Genomic DNA, 19,228 nt, shown 5'->3' with positions numbered 1-19,228 from the left:
ACGGGGGGCCTGCCTTTGGGACGGCGCGCGGGCAGCCGCGTTGCTATGGAAACCGCGCGGGTTTCCAATCAGGCGCCGAGCGGGGCAGCCGCGTTGCCATGGCAGCGGGGGCCTTCCGTGAGGACGGCGCGCAACATGGCGGCGCCCAGGGCGAGCGCGGGACCGGGTGAGGGAGCGGGAACGGGGAACGGGAGCGGGAACGGGAACGGGAACGGGAACGGGAACGGGAACGGGAACGGGAATGGGAATGGGGACGGGAACCGGGAGCGGGAACGGGAACCAGGAACGGGAACCGGGAGCGGGAATGGGAACGGGAACGGGACTGGGAACAGGAAACGGGAGCGGGAACGGGAGCGGGAACCGGGAATGGGAATGGGAACGGGAACGGGAACGGGAACGGGAATGGGAATGGGAACAGGAACCGGGAACGGGAACCGGCAACGGGAACGGGAATGGGAATGGGAACGGGAACGGGAATGGGAACAGGAACGGGCCCCGAGCAGCCTCCCCGTCCCCTCAGGGCCGCCGCCGGTCCCGGGCGGGTGGAGCCGGGATCGCCCCGGAATGGCGGAGAGACCGGGACGGGCTCAGGTGAGTGAGGGGAGACAGGGCGGGGATCCCGGTGGGGTTGGCTGGGATCCAGGTGAGGGATCCAGGGGTGGGATCCAGGAGGGATCCAGGTGAGGGATCCAGGTGGGATCCAGGGGTGGGATCCAGGTGAGGGATCCAGGAGTGGGATCCAGGTGAGGGATCCAGGTGGGATCCAGATGGGATCCAGTTGTGGGATCCAGCTGTGGGATCCAGGTGTGGGATGCAGCTGTGGGATCCAGGTGTGATCCCCTCCTGCCTCACCTTTGCCATGGGGGGAGATTCCAGCTCTTCCATCTCTCCCAAGGGAATTTTGTCTTTCCTCAGGCTGCCGGGGCCCGGAGCAGGTCACCAGGTGAGTGCTCTCACCTGTCCCCACCTGTCCTTGTCCCCCTCACCTGTTTTCATCCTCCTCACCTGTCCTCACCTGCTCTCCAGGGGATTTGGGTTCCTGGGAATGCTGGGATGGAGAGGGGTGGGAATGTCCCAGGGGACAGGTGAGATGGGACAGGTGAGATGTGACAGGTGGGATGTGATAAGGAACAGGTGAGATGTTCCAGGAGCTTTTCCCATCTGCTTGGTACAGGGAACCCACCTGGGCTCACCTGGCTCACCTGGCCCCACCTGGGCTCACCTGGGCCCATCTGGGTCCATCTGGGCTCACTTGGCTCACCTGGGCCCACCTGGCTCACCTGGGCCACCTGGGCCCATCTGGGCTCACCTGGCTCACCTGGGCCCATCTGGGCTCTGTCCTGTTCCAGATCCCATCGAGGACGTGCTCGGGGAGCTCCTGGGATCTGATGGTAAAGGGAGAGCTCCCAGCAGGGTCACCTGGAAGGGTCACCTGGGAACCCCTGGGGTCACCTGGGAGGGTCACCTGGGGATCACCTGAGATCATCTGGGGGGGATCACCTGGGGGATTTCACCTTGGATCACCTGGGATCACCTGGGCTCCTCTGGACGGAATCCCCTGCCCCGGGATCACCTGGGGATCACCTGGGAACCCCTGGGGTCACCTGGAAGGGTCACCTGGGGATCACCTGGGCACCCCTGGGGTCACCTGGGGGCTGCCCCGCCCTCCCCATTCCCACCTGGCTCCGGGTCCATCCCTGACCCCTCCCTTGTTTCCAGAGGAGGTCCCGGCTCCGCCCTCCCGAGGTTCCCGCGCCTCCTTCCCACAGGTGAGCCCAGGTGAGCTCCAGGTGAGCCCAGCTCTGCCCCTCCCCCATCCCGGGCAGGTGTGCCCACCTGGGAGCACCTGGGGCCCCGCCTGGAGAGGGCTGGGATCGGGATTGTGGAGGGAAAATCCCAAAAAAATGGAAATTCCCAAAGAAAGGGAGATGTCCATCAGGAAATGGGAAATTATCAACAGAGGATGGGGAGTTCTGAAAAAATGGGAAATTCCCAATGGGGAACAGGAAATTCCCAAAGAACAGCGAATGGGAAATTCCCAAAAAACTGAAAAGTCTCAAAGAGCAGGGAATTCCCAGCGGGGAATGGGAAATTCCCAGTGGGGAACGCGGAAGGGGTGAAGGTGGGCGGGGCAGAATTCCCAAAGGATTTGGGATCCCACCTGGGCTGCAGGTGAGGGCAGCAGCTGCCCCCAGCAGGAGCCGGATCACCTGGATCCCGTGGATCACCTGGATCCCGTGGATCACCGGGATCCTGTGGATCACCTGGATGAGCTGGACGCGCTGGATGCAGAAATCCTGGGAATGGGCAGAGCCGGGTCCAGGCCGGGGAAACGCAGGAAGGGGCCGGGTCCCCAAACAGGTACCGGGAATTCCCATGGGATCAAACCCCATTCCCATGGCACAGGAACACAGGGACACGGGGGCACAGGGAGGGGACTTGGGGGGGACATGGAGACTCCCAGAGCTGGAGACACCCAGGGATGTCCCAGTGCTGGTGACACTGGAGATGTCCCAGTGTTGGTGACAGCCGGAGATGTCCCTGAGATGTCCCAGTGTTGGTGACACCAGGACTGTCCCTGGATGTTGGTGACATCCAGCGATGTCCTCAGGCCAGTTGGTGACACTCAGGGACATCCCAGAGCTGGCTGGTGACACTGGAGATGTCCCAGCGCTGGTGGCACCCAGGGCTGTTCCAGCATTGGTGACACCTGGAGATGTCCCAGTGCTGGTGGCACCCAGGGATGTCCCAGCTTTGGTGACACTGGAAATGTCCCAGCATTGGTGACACCCGGAGATGTCCCAGCGCTGGTGGCACCCAGGGATGTCTCTGAGATGTCCCAGTGCTGGTGACACTGGAGATGTCCCGCTGTTGGTGACACTGGAGATGTCCCAGTGTTGGTGGCACCCAGGGCTGTGCCAGTGCTGGTGACACCCAGGGATGTCCCAGTTTTGGTGACACTGGAAATGTCCCAGCATTGGTGACACCCGGAGATGTCCCAGTGCTGGTGACACCCAGGGATGTCCCAGCGCTGGTGGCACCCAGGGATGTCCCTGAGATGTCCCAGTGCTGGTGGCACTGGAGATGTCCTGGTGTTGGTGGCACTGGAGATGTCCCAGTGTAGGTGACACTGGAGATGTCCCAGAGCTGGTGACACCCAGGAATGTCCCAGTGTTGGTGACACCCAGGAATGTCCCAGTGCTAGTGACACTGGAGATGTCCTGGTGTTGGTGACACTGGAGATGTCCCAGTGTAGGTGACACTAGAGTTGTGCCAGCGCTGATGACACCCAGGAATGTCCCTGAGATGTCCCAGTGCTGGTGACACCCAGAGATGTCCCAGTGTTGGTGACACCCTGAGATGTCCGAGCGCTGGTGGCACCAGGGCTGTCCCAGATGCCATCAGTGCCATCCCCCCAGCCCCGCCCCGTCCCGATGTCACCTTTGGGGACGACGTCGATGACCTGATGGATTCCCTGGGACTCAGCAGCGGCGCCGACGGAGCCGGGAGCGCGCCGGGAACGCCGGGGGGGTGAGGGGACAGCGGGATGGGGACGGGGACGGGCACGGGGTGGTCCTGGTGCCACCCCCGGTGCCATCCCCGGTGCCACCCCCGGTGCCACCCGGCCTGTGCCCAGCCAGGGGCTCTGGAAGGGCCGCGCCGGGATCCAGGAGCAGCCGGGAAAGGCGGAATTCCAGCCGGACCCCAAGGGGCAGGAGCGGCCAGGTGAGCGGGGCCGGGGTGGGAGAGCCATAGGAAGGGGTTCTGGAGGAGCAAAATCCCACTGGGAATTCCAGGGAGGAGCAGCACAGGGGTTTTCCAAGCCCAATCCCATTGGGAATTCCAGGGAGGAGCAGCACAGGGGTTTTCCAAGCAAAATCCCATTGGAAATTCCAGGGAGGAGCAGCACAGGGGTTTTCCAAGGCCAATCCCATTGGGAATTCCAGGGAGGAGCAGCACAGGGGTTTTCCAAGCCCAATCCCATTGGGAATTCCAGGGAGGAGCAGCACAGGGGTTTTCCAAGCCCAATCCCATTGGGAATTCCAGGGAGGAGCAGCACAGGGGTTTTCCAGAGGGACAAAATCCCATTGGGAATTCCAGGGAGGAGCAGCACAGGGGTTTTCCAAGGCCAATCCCGTTGGGAATTCCAGGGAGGAGCAGCACAGGGGTTTTCCAAGCCCAATCCCGTTGGGAATTCCGGGGAGGAGCAGCACAGGGGTTTTCCAAGGCCAATCCCGTTGGGGATTCCAGGGAGGAGCAGCACAGGGGTTTTCCAGAGGGACAAAATCCCATTGGGAATTCCAGGGAGGAGCAGCACAGGGGTTTTCCAAGCAAAATCCCGTTGGGAATTCCAGGGAGGAGCAGCACAGGGGTTTTCCGGAGGGACAAAATCCCGTTGGGAATTCCAGGGAGGAGCAGCACAGGGGTTTTCCAAGGCCAATCCCGTTGGGAATTCCGGGGAGGAGCAGCACAGGGGTTTTCCAGAGGGACAAAATCCCATTGGGAATTCCGGGGAGGAGCAGCACAGGGGTTTTCCAAGCCCAATCCCATTGGGAATTCCGGGGAGGAGCAGCACAGGGGTTTTCCAAGGCCAATCCTGTTGGGGATTTTGGGAATTCCAGGAATTTTGTGTCCGCAGGGCCGGGCGGGGCCCGGATCCAGCCGGGTTTTCCCTTTGGATCCTACGAGCCCTCGGTGGCCTCGGGGACAGCGCGGAGACGGGAACGGAGGTACCGGGGGAGGGGGGGATGTCCCCACCCAGCCGTGTCCCCAGTGCCCCCAGTGTCCCCCAGTGTCCCCAAATGTCCCCAGTATCCCTGGTGTGCTCATTGTCCCCATGGTCCCTGTGTCCCCCAGCGTCCCCAATGTCCCCCATTGTCCCCACCCAGTCACCATTGTCCCCATTGTCTCCACTGTCCACGTGTTCCCATTGCCCCCAATGCCCCTGGTGTGTCCGATGTCCCCATTGTCCCCAATGTCCCCAATGTCCTCAGAGTCACCATTTGTCCCCATTGTCCCCTGCCCAGTCCCCAGTGTCCCCAATGTCCCCCAGTGTCCCCAGTGTCCCCCAGTGTCCCCATTGTCCCCAATGTCCTCAGAGTCACCATTTGTCTCCATTGTCCCCAATGTCCTCAGAGTCACCATTTGTCCCCATTGTCCCCAGTGTCCCCAATGTTCTCAGAGTCACCATTTGTCCCCATTGTCCCCATTGTCCCCTGCCCAGTCCCCAGTGTCCCCAATGTCCCCCAGTGTCCCCCATTGTCCCCAATGTCCTCAGAGTCACTGTTGTCCCCAATGTCTACTGTGTCCCCAGTGTCTCCAATGTCCCCCATTGTCCCCTGCCCAGTCTCCACTGTCCCCAATATCCCTTACTGTCCCCAGTGTCCCCAGTGTCCCCTGCCCAGTCCCCAGTGTCCCCAGTGTCCCTCTCCCCGCCAGGTGTCCGGCTGGGAGCAGCTCCCGACGTCCCTCCGGGGCCACCTGGCTGGGGCTCAAGGACGAGGATTTCCTGGAATTAGGAGACGAGGATTTCCCGGGATTGGGACAGAAGGAAAAGGATTTCCCGGGATTGGGATCGAAGGACAAGGATTTCCTAGGACTGGGATCGAAGGACAAGGATCCCCCAGGGCTGGGACAGAAGGACGAGGATCCTCCAGGATTGGGATCTAAGAACAAGGATTTCCCGGGATTGGGATCGAAGAACAAGGATTTCCTGGGATTGGGATCGAAGGACAAGGATTTCCTAGGATTGGGACTGAAGGACGAGGATCCCCCAGGACTGGGATCGAAGAACAAGGATTTCCCAGGACTGGGACAGGACAAGGATTTTCTGGGACTGAAGAGCAAAGATCCTCCAGGATTGGGATCGAAGAACAAGGATTTCCCGGGATTGGGATTGGAGGATGAGGATCCCCCAGGGCTGGGATCAAAGAACGAGGATTTCCCAGGATTTGGATTGAAGAACAAGGATGTACCAGGATTGGGACAGAAGGACGAGCATTCCCGGAAGGACGAGGATTCCCAGAAGGACGAGCATTCCCAGAAGGACGAGGATTCCCGGAAGGACCAGGCTCCCGCCGCCCCGGGATCCCCGCGGGGGCGGGGCTGGCTCAGCGCTGCCCCAGCCCCGAAGCGGTGCCTGGCGGAGCCTCCGGAACCCCCCGAGCCCGGCAGGTAAAGGAGCTCCTGGGAATTCCCACCTGGCATCCAGGAGATGTCCTGGGCCAGGGATCCCAGCCCAGGTGTCCTCCAGGTGTGCCAGGGGATGTCCCTGTCCCAGGGGATGTCCCTGTCCCAGGTGTGCCCAGGTGTGCCAGGTGTTGTTCCTGTCCCAGGGGATGTCCCTGTCCCAGGTGTCCTCCAGGTGTCCCCGGGAATGTGTCTATTCTGGAATTCCCCCACCTGAGCTCCTCCCACCTCCCGTCCGAGGCTCCCCTGGCTCAGCTCACCTGGGACAGGTGTCACCTGGGAGGGCTCAGGTGACACCTGGGAAAACACAGGTGTCACCTGGGAGGGCTCAGGTGTCACCTGGGAGGGCTCAGGTGACCGGTGTCGGGGAGGGCACCCCGGGTTGGAGGTTTGGGGTATCCCCGTTCCCTCCGAATCCCAAAGGTGGGATCCCTGACGCTGGACAGGTGGGGAGGGACAGGTGACGCAGGTGGCACAGGTGACACAGGTGATAGAGGTGGCACAGGTGACACAGGGGAGATGGCACAGGTGACAGAGATGACCCAGGTGGCACAGGTGACAGAGGTGGCACAGGTGACACAGGTGGCACAGGTGACATGACACAGGTGGCACAGGTGACATGACACAGGTGGCAGAGGTGACATGGCACAGGTGACACAGGTGACATGGCTCAGATGACATGGCACAGGTGACTCAGGTGACATTGCACAGATGACACAGGTGGCTCAGGTAGCACAGGTGACATGGCACAGGTGGCACAGATGACACAGGTGGCACAGGTGGCTCAGGTAGCACAGGTGACATGGCACAGGTGGCACAGATGACACAGGTGGCACAGGTGGCTCAGGTAGCACAGGTGACATGGCACAGGTGGCACAGGTGACTCAGGTGACATGGCACAGATTACACAGGTGGCTCAGGTGGCACAGGTGACATGGCACAGGTGGCACAGATGGCACAGGTGGCACAGGTGGCTCAGGTAGCACAGGTGGCACTGGTGACTCAGGTGACATGGCACAGATGACACAGGTGGCACAGGTGGCTCAGGTAGCACAGGTGACATGGCACAGGTGGCACAGGTGACTCAGGTGACATGGCACAGATTACACAGGTGGCTCAGGTGGCACAGGTGACATGGCACAGGTGGCACAGATGGCACAGGTGGCACAGGTGGCTCAGGTAGCACAGGTGGCACTGGTGACTCAGGTGACATGGCACAGATGACACAGGTGGCTCAGGTAGCACAGGTGACATGGCACAGATGACACAGGTGGCACAGGTGGCTCAGGTAGCACAGGTGACAAGGCACAGGTGGCACAGGTGACACAGATGACACAGGAGGCTCAGGTGGCACAGGTGGCTCAGGCAGCACAGGTGACAAGGCACAGGTGACGCAGGTGATGTGGCACTGTGGCACAGGTAGGCCGGGCTGGGGCGGGTCCTGCCCCCCCTCCCGCTCATTCCCAGTGGGATCTGTTCCCGCTCCAGGCTGGCGGGACCCGGCGGGACCCGGCCCCGCGGGCAGCTGGCGGCAGGTGAGGCCCTGGCACCGCAGGTGTCCCCGAGCTCACCTGGCCTGGCCAGGGACACCTGGGGAGCCCGGGAACCAGGGAGCTCTGCGCGGGGACGGGGTAGTGGGATAGCGGGGTAACGGGATAGTGGGATATCGGGATAATGGGATAGTGGGATAGTGGGATAATGGGGTAACAGGATAGTGGGATATCGGGATAATGGGATAGTGGGATAATGGGATAGGATGGGATATCGGGATAATGGGGTAGGATGGGATAATGAGATAGTGGGATAATGGGATAGTGGGATGAGATAATGGGATATGGGGGTAATTGGATAATGGCATATTGGGATAATGGGATAACAGGATGGGATAATGGATATTGGGATAATGGGATAACAGGATAATGGGATAATAGGATGGGGTAATGGGCTAACAGGATGGAATAATGGGATAACAGGCTGGGATAATGGGATATCAGGATAATGGGATAACAGGCTGGGATAATGGGATATCAAGATAATGGGATAATGGGATGATGGGAAATTGGGATAATGAGATCTCAGGATAATGGGATATCAGGATGGGATAATGGGATAGTGGCATATCGGGATAATGGGGTAATGGGATAATAGGATAATGGGACAGGATAATGGGATAGTAGGATATCAGGATAATGGAATAGTAGGATAATGGGATGGGATAATGGGATAACAGGATGGGATGATGGGATAAAGGGATGGGGCTGGATGGGATAGGATCCATGGGATGGGATAATGGGGTGGGATTGGATCCATGGAATGGGATAATGGGTTCCATGGGGTGGGATCCACAGAATGGGATGGGTTCAATGGGATGGGATTGGGATGGAATGGGAGAGATGGATGGGATGGGATCCATGGGATCAAGGGAATCCATGAGATCAATGGGATGGGATGGGATCCATGGGATCTATGGGATCTATGGGATGGGATAATGGCATGGGATCCATGGGATGGGATGGTTCCCTTCCTTCCATGTGTCCCAGTGATGGATTTGTCCCATTTTCCACCCCAGCCGTGCAGGAGGTGCCGGGTCCTGCCACGCCCACTCAGGTGGGTGCTGGGGCTCCCTGGGGATCCCCTGGGATCTGGGGGGGCTGGGCATGGATCAGCATTCCCAGGAGAGGAGAGCTGCCCTTCCCAGGCCTCTCCTGGAGCATCCCTGTGTCCCCACAGGAGGATCCAGCAGCTCCTCCAACCCCACCCCGCCCGGAGAACCCCCGAGCTCTCCCGTCCTGGCTCTGCCCGGAGCATCCCGCAGCTTTCCCGGAGCATCCCGCAGCTTTCCCAGCCTGGAGGCACCAGGAGGCTCCAGGAGCTCTCCCATCCCAGCCCCACCAGGAGGCTCCAGGAGCTCTCCCGTCCCAGCCCCACCAGGAGGATTTGGGAGCTCTCCCGTCCCGGCCCCACCAGGATTCCCAAACTCTCCAATCCCACCCGTGCCAGGAGCATCCCGGCTGTGGGATCGCCCTGTGCAGCCTCCAGGCCCGGCTGGAGGAGCTGGAAAACCAGGTGGGGGCTGAGGGTGTCACCTGGGGGGTCACCTGGGGGCACGGCCACTCCAGGGTGGCACTTGGAGCCCGTCCCGTTCCCGCCAGGTGCGGACGCTGGAGCTGGAGCGGGCACGGCAGGGACTGGTCCTGCAGCACCTCCCAGAGAGCGGCCACAGGTAACGGGGTCTCACCTGGGCTCCCAGTTCCCTGCTCCAGATCCCGGGATGACCCCAGATCCTAGGATCATCCTGGGGCACAGGATCACCCCAGATCTCTGGATGACAACAGACCCCTGAATCACCCTACATCCCAGGATCACCCCAGACCCCTGGATCGCCCCAGATCCCAGAATCACCCCACATCCCAGGATCACCCTGGATCCCACGACCACCCCAGATCCCTGGATCGCCCCAGATCCCAGAATCACCCCACATCCCAGGATCACCCTGGATCCCACGACCACCCCAGATCCCCGGATCACCCTGGGGCACAGGATCACCCCAGATCCCAGGTTCACCCCACATCCCTGGATCACCCAGACCCCAGGATCACCCCGCATCCCAGGATCACCCCACATCCCATGATCACTCCAGACCCCTGGATCACTCCATATCTCTGGATCCTTAAGACCCCAGGATCACCTGAATCCCATGATCACTCCAGATCCCTGGATCACCTCAGATCCCAGGACCACCCCAGACCCCAGGATCACCCCACATCCCATGATCACTCCAGATCCCTGGATCACCTCAGATCCCAGGACCACCCCAGACCCCAGGATCACCCCACATCCCATAATCACTCCAGATCCTTGGATCACCCCACATCCCATGATCACCCCAGACCCCAGGATCACCCCAGACCCCAGGATCACCCCGGAACCCAGGAGCAGCACGAGCAGCTCACAGGTAAATTCCCTCCAAGTGCATCGTTCCAGTGGGACCCTCTGCTCCTTCCCAACGGCTCTGAGCCGATCCCACAGAACCCAGGTGGTCCCGGGACAAGTCCTGGTGTCCTGGAGGATTCCTGGGCCTGTAGATCCCTGTCCCAGCCCTCCTGGGGGGATTCCTGGCCAGAGGCTCTGCTGCTCCAGTGCCCAGTGGCGCTCGAACAGGGGCTGCTCCAGTGCCCAGTGGCGCTCGAACAGGGGCTGCTCCAGTGCCCATTGGCGCTCGAACAGGGGCTGGCTCCAGTGCCCATTGGCGCTCGAACAGGGGCTGCTCCAGTGCCCAGCAGCGCTCGAACAGGGGCTGCTCCAGTGCCCAGCAGCGCTCGAACAGGGGCTGCTCCAGTGCCCAGCGGCGCTCGAACAGGGGCTGCTCCCGTGCCCAGTGGCGCTCGAACAGGGGCTGCTCCAGTGCCCAGTGGCGCTCGAACAGGGGCTGGCTCCAGTGCCCATTGGCGCTCGAACAGGGGCTGCTCCCGTGCCCAGTGGCGCTCGAACAGGGGCTGCTCCAGTGCCCAGCGGCGCTCGAACAGGGACTGGCTCCGTCTGGCATCCCACCGGATCCTCAGGAAAGGGGAAGAGTTCACGGAATCCATGGAATTCACAGAATTCATGAAATTCACTGAATTTTCCAGATTCACAGAGTTTGCAGAAGTTCACAGAGTTCACAGAACTCGTGGAATTCACGGAATGCACAGAATCCATGGAATTCTCAGAATTCACGGAATTCATGAAATTCACGGAATTCTCCAAATTCATAGAATTCACAGAATTTTCAGGATTCACAGAATTCTTCAAATTCACGGAATTTGTGAAATTCACAGATTTCTCAGAATTCACGGAATTAATGAAATTCATTAGAATTCCCCAAATTAATAAAATTCACAGAATTTGCAGAATTCTCAGAATTAATGGAATTCAGGACATTCACAGAATTCACAGAATTTGCATAATTCTCAGAATTCACAGAATTTGCATAATTCTCAGAATTCACAGAATTCATGGAATTCAGAGAATTCCAAGAATTCATGGAATTAACTAAATTCACATATTTCAAATTATCCCTGGCAAGACAGACACCAGGAGCTGAGGTTGGCAGAGTCCTGCCCCCCGTGGGCAGATCCCACTGTGGGATCTCCCTGGGATGGGGTGGGATGGGATGGGATGGAGCATGAACTTGGGGATTTCCATGTGGGATCTCCCTGTCCTGGGAGGGGATGGAGCAGGAGCACAGGGTCTTTTTTTCCCTGTGGATGGAGGGTGGATCCCACCTCCTGCATCCCGGGTTGCCCCGTGCCCCTTGCAGAGCTCCAGGCCAGGCTGTGCCAGCAGCAGCAGGACGCGGAGCGGGAGCAGAGCCGGCTCCAGGAGGCTGTGGCCAACTTGGAGACCAGGCTGGGAGAGCAGGAGCAGCTCCTGGAGCAGGTGAGGCCCCATCCTAGAGCTGTGGCTGTCCTGAAGCTGCGTCCCTGCCCATGTCCTGTGTCTGTGTCCCATGTCCTGTGTCCATGTCCCTGTTTGTGCCTGGCTGGAGGAGCTTTCTACTGGGACCCCTCCTGGAGCTGTGTTCATGTCCCTGTCCCTGTCCCATGTCTTTGTCCCCTTTTTCCTGTCCCCTGTCCTTGTCTCTGTCTCTATCTGTCCTTGTCTCTCTGTCCCTGTGTGTCCCATGTCCTGTGTACCTGTCCAGTGTCCCCGTGCCCTATACCCTGTCCTTGTCCGTGTCCCCTATCCCCTGTCCCTGTCCCCATCCCTGTCCGTGTCCCTGTCCCCATCCCTGTCCATGCCCGGTCCGTGCTGGCCGCTCCCAATCCTGCTGCTGCTCCAGGAGCGCCGCCGCGCCGCTGCCGAGCGCTGCCGGGCGGATTCGCTGCGGGAGGCGCTGGAGGAGCAGCAGCGGCTCTCGGCACAGCTGCGGGCCATGGACAGGGCGGCGCTGGACGAGGCCAAGGTGAGCGGGGACACGGCCCCAGGTGAGCCCCAGGTGAGCCCGGAGCAGGGAGGGGCTGCAGCTTCCCTGGGGATCCGCTGGGGAATGCCGGGGCAGGGCCTGGACCCGCTCTGGGAGTGACTGGGATGGGGCTGGGAGCTGGCTGGGCTTGGGGGATGGGAACGGGGCTCGGAACCAGCCAGGGTGGGAGTGGGACTGGGAAAGGGGCTCAGAACCAGCTGGGATGGGAGTGGGACTGGGAAAGGGGCTCAGAACCAGCTGGGATGGGAGTGGGACTGGGAAAGGGGCTCAGAACCAGCTGGGATGGGAGTGGGACTGGGAAAGGGGCTCAGAACCAGCCAGGGTGGGAGTGGGACTGGGAAATGGGCTCAGAACCAGCCAGGGTGGGAGTGGGACTGGGAAAGGGGCTTGGAACCAGCCAGGGTGGGAGTGGGACTGGGAAAGGGGCTCGGAACCAGCCAGGATGGGAGTGGGACTGGGAAAGGGGCTCAGAACCAGCCAGGATGGGAGTGGGACTGGGAAAGGGGCTCAGAACCAGCCAGGGTGGGAGTGGGACTGGGAAAGGGGCTCAGAACCAGCTGGGATGGGAGTGGGACTGGGAAAGGGGCTTGGAACCAGCCAGGGTGGGATCAGGGCTGGAAAAAGGGTTCGGAACAAGCTGGGTAAGAGCAGGGCTCGGGGCTGGAAGGGGCTTGGGACCAGCCAGGATGGGAGCAGGGCTCGGGGCTTGAAGGGGCTCAGAACAGGCCAGGTTGAGCCCGCTGGGTGCCCACACGGAGCCGGAGCTCCCCAGCTGGAAACAGCCTCTGGAAGTTGCCTCTGGAAGCGGCAGGGCCAGGCTAAAGGAGGGCAAACCCGGCGGGAAGCAGCACCTGGAGCTGTCCCCGGCCCGCAGGATGCGTGGCTGGAGGAGCAGCGGGCGGAGCTGCGGGATCGCTCCGAGGAGCGGCGGCGGCTGGCGGCCGCCTGGGCCGAGTTCCACAGCCGGGAGCGCCTGAGCCAGGAGCGGGAGGAGCAGGACAAGGAGCGCGCCCTGGGCCTGGACTCGGCGCTGAGGAGCCTGGCCAAGGTCCCCGATGCTCTGCCCGGGGTCCCAAACCACCTCCCCCTGCTCCAAAGGACGGGACAGGTGACACTCGCTGTCCCCGGGCCAGGATCAGGCAGAGCTGAAGTTCCGGAGCCGGGAGCTGAGATCCAAGGAGGAGCAGCTGGTCAGAGACAGGGAGGAGCTGGACGAGGCCTGGCGGGAGCTGAGGCTGGAGAAGGAGAAGGTTCTCCGTGCCGAGCAGCGCCTGCAGGAGCGGGAGGAGGAGATTCGTGACCTGGCCGAGGTAAACGGAGCATCCAGGCTGGAGTTCTCAGCCAGGAGCAGAGCTGGGGTTCCCCATCCCCCTGAGCTGGGGCTCCCCATCCCCTGAACTGGGGCTCCCCATTCCCCTGAGCTGGGGCTCCCCATTCCCCTGAGCTGGGGCTCCACATCCCCCTGAGCTGGGGCTCCCCATCCCCTGAGCTGGGGCTCCACATCCCCTGAGCTGGGGCTCCACATCCCCTGAGCTGGGGCTCCCCATTCCCCTGAGCTGGGGCTCCCCATCCCCTGAGCTGGGGCTCCCCATCCCCCTGAAATGGGGCTCCCCATCCCCCTGAACTGGGGCTCCCCATCCCCTGAACTGGGGCTCCCCATTCCCCTGAGCCATGCCCGGTGTCATTCCAATCCCGGTGCCGTTCCCCCATCCTGGTGCTGTTCCCTGTCCCAGCCCCAGTGCTGTTCCCCAATCCCTCTCCCAGTCCTGGTCCCCTTCCCAGTCCCATCATTGTTCCCTGTCCCAGTTCCTTTCCCCATCCCAGTGCCATTCCCTTTCCCAGTTCCATTCCCACATCCCAGTGCCGTTCCCCATCTCAGTCTCAGTCCTATTCCCCATCCCAGTCCCATTCCTCATCCCGATCCCATTCCCCATCCCGGTACCGTTCCCTGTCCCAGTCCCACTCTCATTCCCTGTCCCAGTCCCATTCCCCTGTCCCAGTGCCATTCCCTGTCCCATTGCCATTCCCTGATATCATTCCCCCCACCTCAATCCCATTCCTGTCCCCATTCCCATCCCTGTTCCCATTCCCCATTCCCATGCCCATCCCCATTCCCATTCCCGTTCCCATCCCCATCCCCGTTCCCATCCCCATCCCCCTTCCCGTTCCCATCCCCGTCCCCATTCCCATTCCCATTCCCCATTCCCATCCCCGTTCCCATTCCCGTTCCCATTCCCATTCCCATCCCCGTTCCCATCCCCGTTCCCATTCCCGTTCCCGTCCCCATCCCCATTCCCATTTCCCATCCCTGTTCTCATTCCCATTCCCATTCCCCATTCCCATCCCCGTTCCCATTCCCATTCCCGTTCCCGGTCCCGGTCCCCGCAGCGCGCGGCGCAGCAGCAGCAGGACGGGCAGCGGGCGCTGCGGGAGGCGCGCAGGGCGCAGGAGGAGCAGCAGCGGCGGCTGCAGCGGCTGCAGGAGCAGCGGGAGCGGCTGCGGCAGCAGGAGCAGCGCCTGCAGCAGGTAAATCCCCCCGGAAAATCCCCCTGGAAAATCCCCCCGGAAAATCCCCCCGGAAAATCCCCCCGGAAAATCCCCCCGGAAAATCCCCCTGGAAAATCCCCATTCCTGGGCAAATCCCCCCGGAAAATCCCCCCGGAAAATCCCTCCGGAAAATCCCCCCAGAAAATCCCCCCAGAAAATCCCCATTCCTGGACAAATCCCCCCAGAAAATCCCCATTCCTGGGCAAATCCCCCTTCCTTCCTGTTATCTCCACTTTAATGGAAGGGATGGGGTTGTTTGGGGCAAAAAGCGATTTATTTTTAAATTATTTATTTTGTTTTTATGCTCGCACAAACACTGATCTCAGAGGCCAGGAGGGTTTATCAGAGCGAGCAGTTGGCCATGGCTCAGAGAAGTCATAAAAAAATTTATAATTTATAATATAATTATATATATATATTATGTTATAGATATAATATAATATAAAGGTTTTTCTACATATTATTATGTTTTATTATATATATATTATATAAATATATAAAATTTATATTTAAATATAAATTATTTATATACAAAAATATATTTTTATAGATATTAAAAATATAATAGATACTTTAGATGTATGTTATATATTATATATTTATTGTATGTTTATTATATACGTATTATATTCATTATACATAGTTATTATATTTATCATACATTATGTATTATATATGATATATGATATATAACATATAATATAGTATTTAGTTATTATATATATTATATATTTATCTTACATATATTATATATTATAATCTCTATATATGTATAATTATATATATTATATGTATTATATATTATAATTATATACTATATATATTTATATTAGATGGCATAATATTTTATATTCTTGTTACATATTATACATAATTATATATTACATATATATAATTACTTATTACATCTAGAACTATAATATATAATATCTATAATATTATAATAGTAATATTTATTATTGCATAATATTATTTAAGTTCCTAATTCAATGGACAGTTGCCACAAGGTTTATTTTGCTTTTTCTTAATTTTCTTTTTACTTTTACCTAATTCTGATCTTACTCCATACACACCCCTCCATTAGAAACCCTTCACCATCTTAGTAATCCTTATTAATAATATTGTTAATAGAATAATATTAATAATATAATAACATGGATAATAGAATAATAATTAGTATAACAATTCTAATATGATAAAACCGTAATTATAATAATATGAATAATTAATAATTCATAATTCTTATTATAAAAACTGTTATTATTACTATTAATATTATTATAGTAAATTATTAATATTAAATTATTAATGTTAATATAGTTATTAATATTAATGTATGGATAAATATTCCTGTTCCCCCAGGAGCGGCGGAGCCTGGAGCGGCAGCGGGAACAGCTCCGGGAGCTGCGGGAGGAGCTGGGCCCCGGCCTGGGGACAGGGACAGCGCTGGGGACACTGCTGGGTATGGGGACACTGCTGGGTATGGGGACACTGCTGGGACAGGGACAGCGCTGGGGACAGGGACACTGCTGGGGACAGGGACACTGCTGGGTATGGGGACACTGCTGGGGACAGGGACACTGCTGGGACAGGGACACTGCTGGGTATGGGGACACTGCTGGGGACAGGGACACTGCTGGGACAGGGACACTGCTGGGACAGGGACACTGCTGGGTATGGGGACACTGCTGGGGACAGGGACACTGCTGGGACAGGGACAGCGCTGGGGACAGGGACACTGCTGGGTATGGGGACACTGCTGGGGACAGGGACACTGCTGGGGACAGGGACACTGCTGGGTATGGGGACACTGCTGGGGACAGGGACACTGCTGGGACAGGGACACTGCTGGGGACACTGCTGGGTATGGGGACAGTGCTGGGGACAGGGACACTGCTGGGACAGGGACACTGCTGGGTATGGGGACACTGCTGGGGACAGGGACACTGCTGGGACAGGGACACTGCTGGGGACAGGGACACTGCTGGGACAGGGACAGCGCTGGGGACAGGGACACTGCTGGGGACAGGGACAGCACTGGGGACAGGGACACTGCTGGGGACGTTGCTGGGGACCGTCCCCATCAGTCTGGGTGAGGCTCAGCCCTGCGGGGCCCCCCCATTTGTGGGATCCTATTTTGGGGTCCTGATTTTGTGTTCCCCTGTTTTTGGGATCCCATTTTTGGATTTCTGTTTCGGGGTCCCATTTTTAGGATCCTGTTTTTGGAATCCCGTTTTTGGGATCCTGTGTTTGGGATCCCATTTTTGGGATGCCCCGTGTTTGGGATTCCCCGTGTTCGGCATCCCCCATTTCTTGGGTTCCTGTTTTTGGGATCCAATTTTTCGGATCCCCCATTTTTGGGATCCCCAGTTTCGGGATTCCTCTTGGATTTTGATTTCAGGATCCTGTTTTTGGGATTCCATTTTTGGGATCCCTGATTTTAGGATCCAGTTTTTGGGGTCCCCTGTGTTAGGGATCCTGTTTGTGGGATCCCCCATTTTTGGGATCTCGTTTTTTGGATACCTCATTTTTGGGATCTCCCATTTTTGTGATCCCCATTTTTGGGAATCCCCTGTTTTTAGGGTCCCATTTTTGGGATCCCATTTTTGATATCCCATTTTTGGATCCCGTTTTTAGGGTTCTGTTTTTGGATCCCATTTTTGGATCCCAGTTTTAGGATCCTGTTTTTGGGTCCCTCGTGTTTGGGATCCCCTTTTTGATATCCCATTTTTGGATCCCGTTTTTAGGGTCCTGTTTTTGGATCCCGTTTTTAGGATTTGGATCCCGTTTTTAGGATTTGGATCCCGTTTTTAGGATCCCGTTTTTGGGATCCCAGCGCTCCTGAGCTGGCTGGGGTGGGTGGGCTGCGGTGGGGGGCGCTGGCAGCGATGACAGGGATGCTCCGGTGTCCCCTCCTGCAGCCCCTCCGGTGGCTCCAGCGGCTCCGGCGGCTCCGGTGGCTCCGGTGGCCCCGGTGGCTCCGGTGGCTCCAGTGTCCCCGGTGTCCCCGGTGGCTCCGGTGGCCCCGGTGGCCCCGGGGCTGCTGCCGGGCCTGGCGGCGCTCCTGGGGCACAGCGGGGCCCGGGCGGGCGCGGCCGCGCTCTACGGACACGTCCTGCTGCTGAAGGAGCGCGCACGCAGGGTGGGACTGGGGGCACTGGGAACGGGCTGGGAATGGACTGGGGGAACTGGGAGCGGGCTGGGAATGGACTGGGGGGACTGGGAACAGGCTGGGGGGACTGGGAATGGACTGGGAATGGGCTGGGGGAACTGGGAGCGGGCTGGGAGCAGACTGGGGGGACTGGGAATGGGGTGGGAGTGGACTGGGAATGGACTGGGGGAACTGGGAACAGGCTGGGAGCGGGCTGGGGGGACTGGGAATGGGCTGGGGGAACTGGGAGCGGGCTGGGAGCAGACTGGGGGGACTGGGAATGGGCTGGGGGGACTGGGAATGGGCTGGGAACAGAGTGGGGGAACTGGGAACAGGCTGGGAGCGGGCTGGGGAAGCTGGGAACGGACTGGGAATGGACTGGGGGAACTGGGAATGGACTGGGGGGAACTGGGAATGGACTGGGGGGAACTGGGAATGGGCTGGGGGGGAACTGGGAATGGACTGGGGGAACTGGGAATGGACTGGGGGAACTGGGAAGGGTTTGGGAATGGAAAGGGGGGAACTGGGAATGGATTGGGGGGGATTGGGAACTGGGAATGGAAAGGGGGGAACTGGGAACTGGGAAGGGTTTGGGAATGGTGGGAAAGGAAATGGGCTTGGGAATGGAAAGAGGACAATGGGCTGGGAAAGGGTTTGGGATTGTGGGAAAGGGTTTGGGATTGTGGGAAGGGGATTGGGATGGTGGGAAAGGGATTGGGATTGTGGGAAGGGGTTTGGGATTGTGGGAAAGGGATTGTGGGAAGGGGATTGGGATTGTGGGAAAGGGTTTGGGATTGTGGGAAAGGGTTTGGGATTGTGGGAAAGGGTTTGGGATTGTCTGGGAAAGGGTTTGGGATTGTGGGAAAGGGTTTGGGATTGTCTGGGAAAGGGTTTGGGATTGTGAGGAAGGGATTGGGATGGTGGGAAGGGGTTTGGGATGGTGGGAAGGGGTTTGGGATGGTGGGAAGGGGTTTGGGATTGTGGGAAGGGGTTTGGGATTGTGGGAAAGGGTTTGGGATTCTCTGGGAACGGTTTGGGACTGGCCAGGGGAGCTGGGCTGGGCAAGGGGCTCGGAACCTTCCGGAAGGGGCTCAGCCCATCCCCCCCTCCCCAGGATCACGATTTCCTGGAGAGCGAGCGGCTCTTCCTGGAGAGCCTGAAAAAGGGACCCTGAGAGAGCTGTGGATTTTAATAAAATTACAATTAAAATTAAAATATTCCCTGCTGAGAGCCTTCCCCCATCTGCAAAGGGAAAAATTGATAAAAATAAGAATATAAAAAAAAAAATTTCTGCTGAGAACCTTCCTCTGTTTAAAAATGGAAAAATGTATTTTTGTAAAAATAAAAATGTTTATTTTTAAAAAAACAGAAGTCCC

At 58.1% G+C, this 19,228-nt stretch overlaps 1 protein-coding gene across 11 annotated transcripts; it reads left to right on the top strand.

Annotated features, from left to right (window-relative positions):
• The first annotated feature begins 59 nt into the window (after nt 1–59).
• FBF1 (Fas binding factor 1) lies at nt 60–19,223 on the top strand. Of its 11 annotated transcripts, none has more exons than XM_072920046.1 (23): nt 60–166; nt 521–591; nt 916–943; nt 1,350–1,391; nt 1,720–1,769; nt 2,199–2,361; nt 3,420–3,531; nt 3,638–3,726; nt 4,640–4,730; nt 5,440–6,174; nt 7,678–7,724; nt 8,759–8,796; nt 8,920–9,255; nt 9,342–9,412; nt 10,044–10,144; nt 11,489–11,607; nt 12,011–12,133; nt 13,029–13,202; nt 13,288–13,464; nt 14,543–14,680; nt 16,064–16,163; nt 17,623–17,843; nt 18,967–19,223. In XM_072920046.1, exons 1-23 carry the CDS (start codon nt 136–138, stop codon nt 19,024–19,026), a joined length of 3,117 nt encoding a protein of 1,038 aa, XP_072776147.1. In that variant the 5' UTR covers nt 60–135; the 3' UTR covers nt 19,027–19,223. The 11 variants fall into 11 exon arrangements, with proteins under 11 accessions (XP_072776147.1, XP_072776146.1, XP_072776148.1 ...); XM_072920045.1 differs by having other exon boundaries at nt 2,196–2,361; XM_072920047.1 differs by having other exon boundaries at nt 1,720–1,779; nt 2,173–2,361; nt 10,080–10,144.
• Nucleotides 19,224–19,228: the final 5 nt, after the last annotated feature.

Source organism: Taeniopygia guttata, chromosome 30 (genome assembly GCF_048771995.1).
Source record: "Taeniopygia guttata chromosome 30, bTaeGut7.mat, whole genome shotgun sequence".
Lineage (NCBI taxonomy): Eukaryota > Metazoa > Chordata > Aves > Passeriformes > Estrildidae > Taeniopygia > Taeniopygia guttata.
The sequence above is the reverse complement of the archived record's forward strand: the minus strand, read 5'-3'. Positions and strand labels throughout refer to the sequence as shown.